Source organism: Oryzias melastigma, linkage group LG17 (assembly GCF_002922805.2).
Source record: "Oryzias melastigma strain HK-1 linkage group LG17, ASM292280v2, whole genome shotgun sequence".
Lineage (NCBI taxonomy): Eukaryota > Metazoa > Chordata > Actinopteri > Beloniformes > Adrianichthyidae > Oryzias > Oryzias melastigma.
This window is the reverse complement of record NC_050528.1, coordinates 28,663,870-28,680,873: the sequence shown is the minus strand read 5'-3', so window position 1 is coordinate 28,680,873 and position 17,004 is coordinate 28,663,870. Positions and strand designations below refer to the sequence as shown.

General features: G+C 43.0%; 1 protein-coding gene across 1 annotated transcript in view; it reads left to right on the top strand.

Annotated features, from left to right (window-relative positions):
• The window catches only part of LOC112151135 (aldehyde dehydrogenase, mitochondrial), a 39,467-nt gene that overhangs the window by 9,356 nt on the left and 13,107 nt on the right, over positions 1–17,004 (top strand). The window contains exons 3-8 of the mRNA XM_024279835.2: positions 3,313–3,453; positions 5,622–5,701; positions 8,424–8,535; positions 8,622–8,750; positions 13,035–13,148; positions 13,252–13,354. Coding sequence (XP_024135603.1) covers positions 3,313–3,453; positions 5,622–5,701; positions 8,424–8,535; positions 8,622–8,750; positions 13,035–13,148; positions 13,252–13,354 — 679 coding nt within the window. The remainder of the gene's footprint in view (positions 1–3,312; positions 3,454–5,621; positions 5,702–8,423; positions 8,536–8,621; positions 8,751–13,034; positions 13,149–13,251; positions 13,355–17,004) is intronic.

The window sequence follows — 17,004 nt, the reverse complement described above, 5'->3', positions numbered from 1 at the left end:
TTGAGCTGTGGGACCTCGAGAGGCGGGTCCTCGAGCCGTGGGACCTCGAGAGGCGGGTCCTCGAGCCGTGGGACCTTGCGCTGCAGCTCCCGCGGAGGTGATGGTTGTTCCCCTCAAATCAGCTCCCTAACATCGGAGCCGCACACCGGCAGCCCCCCTTTTTCACTAAATACCGGCGGCCCCCTGCTTTCGTCGCACACCTGCTAACCCCCCACCCACCTTCACCAAACACCGGCGCCCCCCGATTTCAGCGGTTACCGGAGGCCCGCCCCTCTTTCGCCGCACGGTGAGTTGGCTGCTCGCTGCCTGTCAAACATGTAATCCTGCACGGATGCTGTTAGTTTATTTATTGTGAAGAGTTCCACAGGAAACCTGCTCCGTTTGGGTCTCTCCCGTCGTATTGAACGAGCTCCGCTGAAGTCTGTGAGGCTGCAGCCGGAGAACCCTATACTTAACATAACAAGATGGCGCTTTGAACGGACTAGAACAGTGTTTTGGACGCGTGGTTTGTTCGCGATAAAACTCTGTTTTTACACCCGTCTTGGGACAACTTCAGACTATGACAGGGCAGACTAAACAGTCCCCTCTCATCGATTTTGATTGGTCCTCGTGTTAGCCCCACCCTAACGCACAACAAGAGGGCCAAAAGTTTTGTAACTGAAACTTTCAAATTAGTTAACGAAAAAAAACTGACAAAAATATTTGAAATTGAAATTTTGAGTTTTGAGACCTATTTTTTTCGACCAAACATTAATATTGTTTTGAAAATATTTTATTTCAGTTTCAAATAATATTTGCCCCGATTTAGCTCCATAGACCCGCAGATATCGATATTTCCACTTGTGTTTTAAACTTTCTGTATCAGCAAAAAGGACCCAGCTGAGTTGCTACCTCACCACTCGGAGATCTCAGCAGCAGATCTCAGTGCATGCATTCAGGCGGCATGCAATGTTCACTGTATTTAAATGCCGAGTTGTTTTTGACAAGTTACTTTTCACCCTTTTTTATATAGTCACTGGTGTCCGTGGAAGACATAAAATCCTGTCCACCTTTTTTAATGACCACACATCAATGTTGGGGTGAGGTCATCTGGACCCCATAAGAGAGCATAAGGGATAAAGGGGCCATACCATGAAAATTCTACTTTTTGAGGTTTTAAGTGCATTATACTGTTCAATCCTCACTATAAAGAACCCCAAAGCAGCATTTTGATCCGTTCACTAGCTGCAGCAGCCCCTCCTATACCCACGAAAACAAGCAGGTCCTCACGATCTGATGTCACAAAGGGAGACCGCAGGAAGAGTCTGCTCTGACAGCTCCGCCCCCAGTCTAACACCAACACTCAATTTCTCCACAAAACTAGCAGTGATAAGCAAAAAACTTTCATTTTAGATGCAGAATACCGTTTATCTTCCAGTTGTGTCCTGTCTTCAATAAATTCCTGCTCAAACAGGGGGCTCCTTTAAGGACACCCTCACCCCTCGAACAGTCGTTCAGATGTCGAGTGTGTTTGTGTCGTGAAGCAGTGTAGGGATGGCCAGGCCTACTAAAGGCAGATATATATGGTGTGTGCATCCATCTTTGAAGAAATTTTGTTTATTTAATGGGAGAAATGCAGACACACTGCTTTCTCTGGGATGACATGAAATTGGCGGCAGCGATAGGCGGAGCTTCAGGAATCGAGTTGTTTTACTTCTGGGTAGGAAAAGACTCATGAAAATAACTAATATTCATAAATATTTTTTTTGTGTTCAGTATGTAATATATGATCATATATATGGATATAGTTCACTCTGAGAGGCTAAGAAAATCGTGTATGGCCCCTTTAAGCTGTGTGTGCATTAATTTGTTTTATCCAAAATGAAATGTGGTTTGAATATTTGAATTTCAAACAATTCTTAGTTGAAAATTTCCAATTTTTTACAAAATTCCTGATAAGTGTAGACATCGCCAGTTTTCATCCTTTCCTTTAAATTAAATTTGTTTTAATGTTTTTGTGTTTCCTGTTTACCCCATAAAATAATAAGATAAACGATAAGATCTTCTTTTATTCTTCCCACACTGGGGAAATTTTAGGGTTACAGCAGCATTACGGACAGAAAAATTAGACAATTTATATATTTACAAAGAAAACAAAATAATGTGGAGTAGTGCAGAGATGAAAAAGACAAATAAAGAGAAGAAATTGTACTGTGGATATGAGTGACTTAGCAGAAATCGCACAATGTATTTTTTTTTTTAAATGACAGTGGATTAAGTGTAAGATAAAGTGACGAAAAATAAGAATAAAGATAAGGTGGCTGATGGCCTCAACATCTCTCAGCAAATGTCCAGCTGGATCACTGGGAGCAGCTCCGGTTGTAGTCTCACTGCAGCAGGTAGGAACGACCTGCAATGCCGCTCTTTCAGGCACCTGTGGTGGATCAGTCTGTGGCTGAAAGAGGTGCCTGGAGCTAGCACCGTTCCTCATCAAGGATGATAGCTTGGCTACCATCCTCCTTTCCCCCACCTCCTGCACAGACTGAAGCGGCAGCCCCAGAACGGAGCTGGCCTTCCTCACCAGCTTTTCCAGCTTCTTCCTGTCTGCTGAGGAGATGCTGCTGCACCAGCAGGCCACTCCATAAAAGATGGCTGATGCCACTACGGGGTCATAGAAGGTCTTTAGGAGTGGTCCTAGGACTCCAAAGGACCTCAGTCTCCCCAGCAGGAAAAGTCTGCTCTGATCTTTTTGTACAGCGCATTGGTGTTGTTGGACCAGTCCAGCTTATTGTTCAGGTGAAGACCCAGGTACTTGTAGGACACCACTCTCTCAATGTCCCTTCCCTGGATGTTCACCGCTGTTAGTGCAGAGTGGGAGTGCCTCCGGAAGTCCACCACCAGCTTAATCAAAATCAACGTACCCAGAAACCCTCTCATAGTACTACAGCCATAACAACAAAGGGGTGTTAACCTTGCTACATGGGATGGGCGTTCCATAAACTAACTATGACAGCTTTTGGTACCAACAGTAATGGCACTGTTCTCAAAGGGGAGCTTTTTAGTTGCTTTTGACTACTAGGAGGAGGAGTGCACCACAAATCTGACTGTACTGTAATGAAGTTTTAGGATAACATACAATCAGACAAGTCACATCAAATCCCTTCATATTTTAGTTTTAAAAAATTCACCCTATTGTTGTTTTTTTCACATTAAATGACATTAAAATAATCCAAAGGGAACATTATTAGAACATTTTCCTTGAAGTACTGCATCATGCTGTTCTTAATGGTGACATGAATGAAACGAAATCAAAACTTGTTCTTTTTTCATCAGTCTGATGTAAACAAAGCAGTGAAGGCAGCATCTGATGCCTTCAGACTGGGATCGCCTTGGCGACGCATGGATGCCTCTCATCGTGGCCTTCTGCTCAACCGGTTAGCTGATGCCATTGAGAGGGATGCAGCCTATCTAGCTGTAAGTAACTGGAAATGTGTTTTATTGCAGCTTCAAGAAAAACTCCTAGTGAAAAAAACTGTTCAACATGAAGAAATTCAGATGTGGCATAAAGGAGAGAAACTGTAGCAAAATGTTATCTGCGTCATTTCGCTTTACAGGACTTCTGCCATTTGAATGCTTAATTTAGCCTTTAGAGGAATGGTGATGTGGTCAACTGCGAAGTTCTGCTCTGGTTTGACTGACAGCAGATAAACTGTGAGGTGCTGTGGTCATGAGCCCTAGTCAGTTATTCTGTGTTTACATTTGAGTGTGTCTTCTTCATCTACGTCATGCTCTTCATCAGTGCAAGACATTTCCCTGCTTTTCAAGGCAGGGCAATGTTGATTGGACCGCTTGATTTGTGGGCATCCAATCATAAAGACAGAATTTGCGGCCACAACTTCAGGAGCTCAAATCTTTTTTGCATCACATCTGCAAGAAAAATGCTTAAAAAAGGCGTAGAAATTATTTCACAAATGCAGATCTTTTTTACAGGATCTATTTTTTCATGTTCGCAAACTTACATTTTTTGGGCTGACTTATTTTGCGGTATAATGAAGCTTATTTTATATGCAAACATGCACATTGCCACCCTTTTAGCTTGCTCACCTGTCAAACTAATGATCACAGGTTTCTGACATTAGTTTAGTGATCCCAAGACAAAATATCATCCATGAGTTTCACTGAGAAACAAATCATTTGATCTTTTTGACATTTGAATGCAATTTGCATAATAACTTGGATTTTGCTGTAAGAAAGTAACGGATGAAGGCGAGTACGGTCATGTAGCCACTGCGGCCCACTGACCGTGCTGGCTCACTGCTCAGGACTTGCTTGTGTGTTTTCTTCTCTTTGTAAAAGCGGACCTGTGTAAACTTGCTGCTATCATAGGACACTCTGCCTTCTTTTTCCATAAGACCCAAAGAACAGGAAATGCAGCTAATTCTTTCATCTCTGCATCAGGATCAGCTGCAGCAGTAATGAAGGTGAGCCAGAGAAGGACAGCTCTGCTCAGCTCCTCAACTGGAGATCAGGGCTGTCCAAATTCAGGCCTCGAGGGCCAGTGTCCTACATGTTTTCCAACCAGTCCTCCACTGAAGCTCCTTATTGGCTGAACACACCTGATCCAGGTAATCAGCAGCGGATAAGGCAGAATTTCTGGAAAACTGACAGGAGGCCGGCCCTCGAGGACTGGATTTGGACACCCCTGATCTAGGTCCTACTTCTGCAGTATTTAAGGATTCAAAAGAACAGAGGTGGAAAAAACAGACATAATAATGGAAGGGGATTCAAGGCAGCAGCCCTTCTCTCTGACATTTAGTTCAAACCAATTATTTTCAAAGTGACTCCTCTGAGACACCGTAGTTTCTGAAACTTCTACACAGTAGGAGGCTGTTGGTTGTCACATGAGTTTTTGGTAACACTCTTGTCCTGTGATGTGTGTGTCAGGGGCTGCAAGTTTTAATGTTAAGTCAGATGCAATCTGAGGTCCTGTGGCGGGATTTGAGTGTTGGTCGTGTCCTTTGGGCCGGGCTGGTTGCAGCGCTCACATTCGCTACGCCTGCCGCTGGAGGAGGTTGATGGGTAGACGGAGAGCTGCTGCACTGGGGAGGCGGCCTGCTTGGACCTCCTGAACTTTGATATTTTTCTTGTTTTCTTTGAGACAATAATAAAAATGTCCTCTAACTGTATCCTTATTTTAACTTCTCCCTCTTGGGTTAATGCAGGACAGCAAGTCCTCAAACTGAGTCTCAGATGGCGGTCATTCAGACGCAGCTCCTGCAGCAGAAGTGAAGCTCATGGAGCCAGAGGAGTCTGAATGATCTCATGATCATCCGTGTCTTCCATGAATTTCAAATGAGATCTGCACAGACACGCTTCATGTAGCAATCAGGTGGAAATCAGCTGCCAGTAGCTCCTGCCACATATCTAGAGCATCAAGCTTTTGAACTTCTGAACTGATGTCCGTACAGCAGAAAAATCGCCCCGTGTCGACAGCAGCTGCCAGGAATATGACACGTGAATGGTGCTCTGTGTGAATGCACCTTCACTGTACTTGCTTTAATGTTCATTCCTCTGTAATCCATGCTGATATTTGAATAAAAGTCTAAGATCACGGTGATTCTGACATGTTAATGTTGTCACAGGAACTGGAGACCCTGGACAATGGCAAACCCTATGCAGTTGCTTACTCTGTGGACTTGCCTAATGTGGTTAAGTGTCTCAGGTGAGCGCCATAGATTTTACTGATAATTAGAAATAAAAAATAAAAAAAAGCAATTTACATGTTTACCTGAATACTGAAGTTTAGACTGAACTGCAGGAACAGTCTAAATGTGAATTCAGAATGTCAAATAACATAACTTTCATTTTTATCTGCATTGATAAAGATGCTCTTTATTCTACATGTTACGTCTTTTGCTTTTGTTTTCCAATATGGATCTAAATGGCAGTGGCGGGCCGTGCATTTCACACCTAGGCCTTCAGTAGTGCTCCATCTGAATCAACCCAACCCTCAATAACTATTTTATGGCTATAAAACTTCTACTGCAGGTACAACTGCGACACACATAAAAAAGCATAAAAAAAATAACCTGATAAAATTGCAATAATATTTAGGTATATAGCAAAATTTTACTCACCAAAAATCCGGATTATTTGTACACAAAATCCATCCTTTCTATCCTCAAGAAGATTTCAATCACTCTGTCGTGCAGATTATCCGTGCGTTTTAGTTCCATCAAGAAGTCCTTTTCTATCGCCATGGAAGCTAATGCTGAAAGTCGAGCCTGCCCTGACGTATTTCTGGCATAAGTTTTAATTCGCTTCAGGGCTGAGAATGTCCGTTCAACAGAAGCAGTGGACACGGGGCTTGCTAGCTTCGGAGTTGCCCGACCCCGCTTAACAATGTCCAGCTTTTCTTGAAAAGTCCGTCTTGAAAACGGCTTTGACAGTAAGTCTGCAACCAAATCCATTTCTTCTCCTCCTTCAGCCATTGTGGATTGACAAACCAGCTATTAAATTCGATATATTTGCCTGTGCAGGTCGCTACAGATTCAGTTTACCAGGTCTGCCTAGTACACTCTCCGATTATCCAATCACAGCGCGTGAAAATCCTGACGTTTCCGTGGGCCTGCTAGCTGGCCTATCACGTGGTCTCCTCCAGATCTGATTGGTTGAAGCAACAGTTTGGTGGACCATTATTTTATGCTACAGGGCCCGCAAAACTGATTGTGAAGGCCTTCAGGCAGATTTCTTTGACCCTAGCAACAAATGGTGCTGCAATGTGATTGGTTAATGCTTAAATAGGAAAATACACGTCTGGAAGCAGCGCAACCAGGGAGACAGCAATGAAAGGACGAAGACAGAGCATTTGGAATTATAGAATACGTATTCACGGAAATAAATAATAATTAATATCAGTCTGTGATTCAGATATTTTTAGGCCAGCAGAGAAGGCCTTGCAGGCCCTGACGGCCCGCCACTGCTAAATGGTGAAGCTTCACCTGGAGAAGAACCTGCTGCTGCTGAAATGTTTGTTCCTAATGTTGTACATGTGAACCCTGTGGCCAACCTTTTTCTTTTGGTTTCCTGCCTTCAGCAGAGTGGAGCTGCTGGGGCTTCATGCGTCCCTGCTCGACCTGCTGCCCATTTCCTGGGTCAGGTGTGCTTTCAGAAGAGTAACAAATCAGTACAGGTCATCTTGCAGGGTTCCCGTGGACTTAAAAACCTTGAATTTAAAATCTGGAAATAAGGCCTTAAATAGCATTGAAAAAGTCTTACATTTTTATATCTTGATCTGAAAAATGATGCAGTTTAAAACTTTTTTCCGTATGAATGAAATTTCTTTTTTTTTTTAATCTCGATTGTATAAGTAAATCATGGTTATCAACATCACGCTGGATGTCAGCCGCTGATTTAAAAAAAAAAAAAAAAAAAAAGCAGACGAAGAAGGGGGGGCAGGGGCAGAGTGATCTAGTTTTAACCAGGACTGAAAGACAGCTTGAAGGGCCCGGCGCTGCGTGCGAGCCGGGCCCTTAACCTTAATTTAGCGGGTGGAAAAAAAGTCACTAGCCACTTTGGACGGTTAATCATTGTTCATCCTCAATTATAGGGAACTCAAACTCACAACCACAACTAAGTGTCTACTTTCCACCACAAACATCCATACCAGAGTTAGTTTTTAGAATTGAATTCTGACTTTATTGCGCAGATTTTATCCTCACCTTTGCCGTAGCATGTGGTGCATTCAGGGACTGCATGGGAAGTCACTGTGGGAAGAAGAAAAGGACAAAAACAAAAGCAATGGGCTGAAAACCAGCTACTCGTTGGCCTTTCACAGCATTAATAAATCAGAGAAGTGCAAGAACCTTTCAGTTATTCCATGAAAAAACTTTAAAATGTTTGGATGTCAGCAGTTGAACTCCCTTATGGTAGTCTCATTCTTCTGAATAAATTTCAAACTAACTTGAGGGGAAACATCACAACCTTGTGCTGTGTTCTCTCCCTGATCCAGCAGTCTCTCCATCTCTTTCTGGTTAGGTGTTCCAGCTCCTCCATTTTGTTCAGCAGATCATTCAGTACAGCCCATTGTTGTAACCCTTCCGCTCTCCTTACCCTTGTTAACATTATAAGTGGGGTCATCTGGACCCCACAAGACAGTGCGCTGAACTTTTTTATCAATGATTTTTGAGTTTCACTAATGTCCATGGGAGACGTAAAATTCTGTCCACATTTGTCATCTGGACCCCAAAGAGAGTGGAAGGGTTAAAGCAGTTTGTTTGTCCACCCATTGTTCCAGTTGAAGCTGTATTCTTTTTTTCCTAAGATTTTGAATGTGTTTCACAATTTTTAAAAGGAATTGTAATGTGATTGTAGATTGTTCTCTTAGATCGTCTCTTCCAAACGATACTGTTTGCTGTCTAACATGATGCTTTTGTGGTGTCTAGGTACTATGCAGGGTGGGCTGATAAGTGGGAAGGGAAGACCATCCCCATTGATGGAGATTATTTCTGCTACACCAGACATGAACCTGTGGGAGTCTGTGGACAGATCATTCCAGTAGGTGCATCAACTCATTTGGTTCCACAGTAAGCATGGGGGAAGGTTGCAGTCACTGGTATCACTTTTTCTTTTGTCCACCGCAGTGGAACTTTCCTTTGCTGATGCAAGCCTGGAAACTTGGTCCTGCCCTCGCCACTGGGAACACGGTGGTCATGAAAGTTGCAGAGCAGACGCCGCTTACAGCGCTGTATGTGGCCAGTCTCATTAAAGAGGTATATTTTACTATATTTAGAAAACTGTTGAAACGCATGTTCTGATTCCTGACTAAAAAAATACCCTTCACACACTCCAACACAAAGCTGGGATTCATGGGGTGAGGGATTTGTGTGATTTACAACCAAGTTAGTCAACACTTTCCTTCAAACCCTTCATTTGTTCTGAGTGAACCACAGAGGGACAGCTCTGTATCTGAGCTGTTGTTCCCCTCTGTTCATGATGCCACACTCAAAACAGACCAGGACAAAGTAATAAAAGCACTCAGAACCAGGACTTGATTTTGAGCTTTTGTCCAAAAGAATTATTTTGAACAAATTGACTAAACAGATTTAGACAACATTGGTTTTACCTTTTGAGTTGAGATTTTAATGCATAATCTTTACATTCTCACTCTAATCATATTTTGATCGATTTTTAAATCATTCCCAGTGGTCTTTTAACTAGGATGATGTTGTTTTTATTTAAAATAAAAAAAGCTGTGTTGTTTTTGACAACATACACTGCTCACAAAAATGAAAGGAATACTTTTTTTATTGGGCCTGTCATGAATTGAATTAAACCTGTCTGATAATTTTCTGGTTGGTTAATCAGCTGAGGGCCTCGTTAATCAATTTCAGCTGTATTGGTGTTCATGGAATTAACAACAGGTGCACTTCAGTGGCAACAATTAGAAAACCCTCAAAACAGGACTGGTGTTACATGTGGAGGTCATTTCAAGTTTCTCCCTCTTGATCTTTTTTGGCTGGTTTTCCACTCGTGCTGATTTTGGCTTGATAATTATCTCTACTGGCAGTATGAGGAGATTCCTTAACCCTACAGAAGTTGAACAGGTTGTCCAACTTCTCCAGGATGGCACATCCACACGTGCTGCAGCAAGAAGGTTTAATGTGTCTCCCAGCACAATCTCCAGAACATGGAGGAGATTTCAGGAGACTGGTGGTTATTCTGGGAGAGCTGGACAGGGCCGTAGAAGGTCCTCAACCCCTCAGCAGGACCCATACCTGCTCCTTTGTGGAACAGGCTGAGCACTGCTCGTGCCCTACAGAATGACCTCCAGAGGGCCACTGGTGTGAATGTCTCTACCCAAACAATCAGGAACAGACTTCATGAAGGTGGCCTGAGGGCCCCACGTCCTGTAGTGGGCCCTGTGCTCACTGCCCAGCACCGTGGAGCTCCACTGGCATTTGCTCAAGAACACCAGAATTGACAAGTCCACCACTGGCGCCCTGTACTTTTCACAGACGAGAGCAGGTTCACCCTGAGCACCTGTGATAGACGTGAAAGAGTCTGGAGAAGACAAGGAGAACGTTATGCTGCCTGCAACGTGGTTCAACATGACAGGTTTGGTGGTGGGTCAGTGATGGTCTGGGGAGGCATATCCATGGAGGGACGCACAGACCTCTACTGCCTAGGAAATGGTGCTCTGACTGCCATAAGGTATCCAGATGAAATCCTTGAACCCATTGTCAGACCCTACGCTGGTGCAGTAGGTCCTGGTTTCCTCCTAATACACGACAATGCCCGGCCTCACGTGTCAAGAGTATGCAGGCAGTACCTGGAGGATGAAGGAATTGAAACAATTGAATGGCCTTCACCATCCCCTGACTTAAACCCAATAGAACATCTCTGGGACATTATGTTTGGGTCCATTAGGCGCCGCCAGGTTGCTCCTCAGACTGTACAACAGCTCAGGGATGCCCTCACACAGATCTGGGAGGAAATGCCATAAGACACCATCCATCGTCTCATTAGGAGCATGCCGCCACATTGTCAAGCATGCATATAAGCTGGTGGGGGCCACACAAGATACTGAAAAGGATTTTGAGTTGCAGAAATTAAGTTTTGGAAAAAATGGACCAGCCTGCCACATCTTCATTTCACTCTGATTTTATGGTGTCTACACGATTGAGCCTCTGTAGGCTTAAAACTTTTATTTCCATTAAAAGACTTGGCATCCTTTTGTTCCTACGACACTGCCCTGTCGTTATTTGTATAGATATCCAACTTCATATTGAGATCTAATGGATCGAATGAGTTTCTATAATTTTGAGAGCAGTATAGTTTCTGCAGAGCGGCAGGAGTTCATTAAGAAGTAATTAGATATTTGCTTCAGAGTTGTTGGCAGGACTGTTGGCGTGAAGTAAGGCCCAATCAGAATGCTTCCCTTCTCCTTACCCCTCCATTTGCAAGAGTATTGGTAGTGGAAGTGGTGTCCCAAATATTCTTAATTGGAGGGATATAAAGTCCTCCATTGCGAGACTAAACCGCGTCGCGCTGAGAAGCACTTTTCTTCATGTGGGCGCATTCTGAAGCACAGAGATTGATATGTAAGGAATTACTTTTTGTTGTAGCATGACCTTTTTAAAAGTTATAAAACTGTTATGTATATTTGAGTGTTGGAAGCTCTGCGCTAAAGCTAGCAGACTGGCGATTATTGATGACGAAAGTGACGTTAGAATTCTGAGACACTACTTTCTGCTGTCTGGGAGACAAGATGGCTGCCGTGGTGCAGACACACAATCAGTCTAGTCCTGTGTGTCATCCTAAAAGACCTCATAAAGGATCACCCAAAAAGCAAATTCAACAGTGGGTTGTGCTTTCGACCTATTCCATTGTTTGGATAATTCTCTACCTTGAGCTAAGCTCTACCTGTTCAAAAAAAGGGGGTGCTTCAACCTTGTGTCCTGCAAGATGGAGTCAACACATGCTATACACTAGCATATTGGACTATGGGCATGCCAGACCTCCCCAAGGTGAGCAGGGTCATGCTGTTGCAGGAAAACCACTTCTGGGTGTTTTTAATCTCCTGCTGATACTCATTTTGGCTGGTGATGTTGAACTAAACCCGGGGCCCAAGGCAGCTGTACCTTCTGCTTGGTTGACATCATTGCTAACTGAGCCTTCACCCTGTGCAGCCAGGCTAACAAACCAGACAATTCAACCAACAGTTCTACTGGTTTGGCTACTTTTAATGCCAGCCAGGACAGCACCAATGTCAGCTCGAGCCCTGTTTTCTGGTCCTCCATCTCAATTATGTGGTTATCTATGCCCTACAACGCTGCAAGTGTGGATGCTATCCCTGCTAGTTGGACAACCACCTCTGCTAGTTGGGCTGCTACCACTGCCAGCTGGACATCCACCACTGCTAGCTGGACATCCACCTTTGCTAGCCAGACCTCCACCACTGCTAGCTGGACATCCACCTTTGCTAGGGAGTATACGCAGGAAATCTTCAGTTTCTTGGCAGTTTCTCAAGGAATAGCCTTCATTTCTAAGAATAACTATGGACTGTCAAGTTTCACATGATAGTTCTCCTTTTGTGGACAAGCGTGCGTGCATGCGTGCGTGCGTGTGTGTGTTTACATACCATCCAGGCAATCAAGTGCACACTTTCAATGAAAAGTCAATGCAAACACGTGCACACCGGAATTCCTGGTCCACACGTACAGATCGCACATGAGCGCGCGTGGCTTTGCAAGTGTTTAAGTCGGGTCGTGAGTTCTACGCACAAATCAGGCACACACTGAGCGTGCGCTGAATGTTCAACCCGGTCCAAGGTGCTTACACCCCGGCTGTGTGTGGTGCGTTCAAGAATGCGCTCTACGCAGGTTTAGGAACGTGTACTCGTATCCACACCGGATCAGAGCGCTCACACAGGTATCGGCAGGAGGAGAATCTTCTTCTATTGCATTTTTAATGTTCATTAGTGCTCCTCCACCACCTACGATAGAGAACCTTGGAGCTAAAAGTCAAAGCAGTGAAAATCCTCCAAATCTTGCTCCAGGCTTATTTGCTTTACAACTCGGTTCCTGTATTGTCTGTCTGGGTATCACATTAATCCAACCGGACACAAACGGCAGTGATCACTTTCTCTTTCATGATCATGTTCAGCACTTCTGTGCTTTGAAGCGATCGCTACCCACGCACCACTCCCAGTCCAGGTTCCTAATTGGTCATGTGCTGCTCTGCTGCGACTGTGTGTAAAAATGCTGAACCGGGTTGAATGTTCACTGCACGCTCAGCAGCTGGGGTGGGGGTTGGGCTGAGTGGTCTGTCACATAGAGCAGAACGTGAACAGAGTATGAAAGGATTTAAGATCATTTCAATAACATGTATAATTGTTTTGAAAAAAACCGAATCGTGGCTTGAATGAATCGTTACATCCCTATTCCTAAGTAACCCCAAACTTTTGAACAGTAGTGTGTATCATTTTTCAAAACTTTAACTTTTTGCTTAGAATGGTTTTTGTTACCTCTGTAAGAGACTGGTCGTGTTTACAGGTGGGTTTTCCTGAAGGTGTTGTAAACATCCTGCCGGGAATGGGACCAACAGCCGGTGCTGCCATTGCCAGACACATGAACGTTGATAAAGTGGCCTTCACCGGATCAACAGAAGTAATTTTTCTTCCATACCTTTGTTTTATTTTGAAAAGTTTTGTTCTAGGAAGGAAGAAAAGATGCTCAGAAGAGGACACAGTCTTTCCTTGTCTGTCTTCAGGTGGGTCACCTCATCCAACAAGCTTCAGGAAGCAGTAACCTGAAGCGAGTTACCCTGGAGCTTGGAGGGAAGAGTCCAAACATTGTTTTGGCAGATGCAAACAGTATGTATCCTCAGATTCTTCTCTTTTTGCAAACAATGTTCTGCTCATGTGCTTTGGTTTTACTGCTTTTGTCCCGTTATTGTCTGAAAACAAGAGTATGAACTTTTATCATTCACCTTTTAAAAATAATCTACATCTCATTTTAAGAAAAATCTTTGTTAAATCATAATTGATCTTAGCTGTTTGTTTTTTTTACTATCAGAAGTTAAATCCTGCAGCTGAGCATGACATCTGTGTTGAGACACGTCATTGTCTATACTACTAATGATGACTGAAACGAAAGACCATTTTCATTAGCTGGCTCCTAATAACAAGAATAGACCATGCCAGTAGTATTTCCAGCATTTGTGACAGCAACAGTGACAGCTTGCCAGTCTCATGTTCCTCACTAGAATCACCGTGTTGTTCTGAGGCAATGAGTTTCACTTTTCTGCCACTTGGGGGTGGGGTACAATCATCCAGTCTGCTTCAGGTGCTCCCAGATGTGCTCTATGGGGTTCAGGTCAGGGGTCATTGCTGGTCATACAATATGATACATCAGGGGTCACCAACATTTTTGAAACTGAGAGCTACTTCATGGTACTGAGTCATACTAAGGGCTACCAGTTTGAAATAACACATTTGCTTAGTTTGCCTTTAATTATACGCAATTATTAATAATAATGATACTCATCTATGTGAAGACACCGCTTTCTCACCATAATTATCAATAGTCGCATTTCCATTATCTCTGAAATTTTGCAAATTTTGAAAAAACTCGCATTTTTTGAAAAAAAGTTTTTGCGCTTAGAGGAGGTGGTAATTGGGATGTATTGAAATAGACATTTTTCGCAAAACTGTAATGGAAACACTTTTTTCGACATACATGCTCTTCTCTTTATGAAGAGTCTGCTCTAAGCGCTGCACAGCCGGTGCTTCAAGAGGTCCCACAGCGTCACAGCTCTTTAGAAACTGCAGGTCACACAGAATCGCGCAGCAGCTCCTCCTCCTTTCCTCATCGCTTCATCTGCAGACGCACTTTTGGAGCTTGGAGCCTGAAGTCTCATGAGTGCGAGAGCCGTGACAGAAACTTGAATGGATGTTGTCGTGTTTTCAAACAGAAAAAAAAGGTCCAGATTCTTTCCTGTAAGAATGCTTTTTCTTTTAACCGCTGAACAGGCTTCTCTCTCTTCTAAGTCGAGCTGGGCTGCACGCCCCAGACAGAGCTGTGACGTGAATCAAATAAAAAAATACTTGTTCTCATTCATCGCCCTGTTTTTAATGACTTATCGTTGGTTTGTGCTTTATCGCAAAATTATGATTTAATGGAAACAGTGTCATTTTGAAACTGTTTTTTAGAAATTCCTAGAATTTCTATAAAGTTTTGCGCAAATTTGTAATGGAAACCCAGCTATTGATGGCAGCAAGCTAGGAAACAAATGTCAATATTCAGAACTGTATCAGCAGATCTTGTCACATTTTGAGGTAATGACCAAATGCAACGTTTTAAAAAAAATTATAACTATTATTAATTAATTATTGTTAGTGGATCTACGCTCCTCAAACGCTTTAATTCAGTCTAATGCACCCGTCCCTTTATTTTCCTTAAACCTCCGAACAGGTTGATTGACAGATCCCACAGCAGACAAGAATCTGCAAATGTTGCGTTCACTGAGCTCTGGACATAAGCGAACAGCCACTTGGCCCAACTCAGTCCGCTACAAACTTTGTCATTTTTATACGATCCAAAGCAAAAAAAATCAGTTTTTCAGAGAAAACGTCAACACTATTTTATCAATCGATTATATACGGATCAGTGCTGGTGTTCTATGTTTTCTCTGATAAACTGCTTCGTTTTACTGCCCATATCCGGTGCTCAGTGAACGCACCATGCAGAAACACTCAGCAGCTCTGGGTTCTGTTTCCATTACACATGAAACTTTAACAGAATTCTAGGAATTTAGAAAAAAAAACAGTGACGCAATTATACGGTTTCATAATAATGTGATAAAACCCAAACCAACTCACGCGATAAGTCATTAAAAACACGGCGATGTGTGTGTTTTTTATTTGATTCACTAAAAAGGAGCATTGGGGTGATGTCACAGCAGCGCTGGCTCGTGCAGCGAGTCCATTGACAGATTCAGATGCAATTCAGAAGTCTGTTCAGTGATATTTAAAAGAAAGAACACGACTAGATCCATTTAAGTTTGTCACTGCACTTGCGCTGATCCCCAAATGAGACTTCTGCATCGTATTCAGGCTGCAGATGAAGCCATGAGGAAATCTTGGTTATTGATTTTACAGAGGAGATGCGCGATTAGTTGTGACGCTGTGGGATCTGTCGTGGTGCCTGCTGTGCCGTACTCGCATTTCAGAAATGCATTTAATCAGAAAAAAAGTCCATTTCCATTACAGTTTTGAGAAAAATGTCCATCCATTTCAATACGCCCCCAAAACCAGCTCCTCTAAGAGCAAAAACGTTTTTCGAAAAATGCAAGTTTTTAATTGTGTTTCCATTAAAGATAACTAATTATCAAAAATCCAATTCGTGAAATGTCAGTTAATGTGAAAGCAGCTGGGGTTTGGGGGAAATAAAGGGAGGGGGCTGGTTCACTGGTTCATTCAGGCGTTTGAGGAGCGCAGCTCCACTAAGAAGTACAAGACCAAAAACAACTTTTGTGGAGTGTTTTCTTCTATTGTTTTTGTTGTTAACCACAAAATAAAGAATCTTAAAGCAAGTAAAGTCTCTGTGTCTCCATGCAGGAAAGGAGAAGGGGACGCTTCATTCTTTGTTATTGATTATCTCGTTATAACGAGAAAACGATAAAAAAGAAAAAGTGGGCTAGGCCGTTTTTGGCTTCAGCAATATCGAACATATATTTTTAAGATGTTTTAATTTTTAATTCTTGGTAAAGACGAGTGTGATTTCAAAAAATTCCATCACAATAAAATTTAATTTTCGAGCAGCTCACAAGTGAGTTGTGCTATTTTTAGAAGAGACCTGCAGGCGACTTATGATGTGCTCGAGGGCGACCTGACGCCCGTGGGCGACGTGTTGGTGACCCCTGTGATACACTAACTTCTCAAGTTGTGCTGTGACAATTTGCCACAATGTGGTGGAGCACTTTCCTCCATGAACACAAAGTTGGGGGTGGTCTGGTGGAATTGGGGGATGGTGATGTTTCTTTAGTGCCTCTGAGGTAAAAACCGGTAGAGACTGGACTAAACCAGTTTTGCTTAACTGGTTACTTGGCGTACCGTTCATCTCAGCTTCTTCAGCAACACTAACGACCATCAGGACGGTAGACCATGACTGTGGACCGCTGGTACCCACTGCATTCACGGGGGTGTCCTGGTGTCAGTGGAGTAATCCTGCAAAAGTGGTCTGTCATTCCAGTCAAAGAGGTGGAGGTCGGTAGTGAATAGGTTGTCTGTAAACTCTAGAACCCTCACATCTGTCTGAATTGAGTCTTTCTTTAAACACAAATAAAACTAGTCATGTTATTTTCCAACAAAAAAGACAGAGAGACTTCTCCCCTATATTTGCTCCAGATGGCTCAGTTATTAAAGTTGTAAATACTTTTAAAGTGTTAGTAATGGGCTGGGACAAAGCTAAAATAAGTATCCAGATATATTCCATATGTTCTAATGTATCAAAAATAACAAAT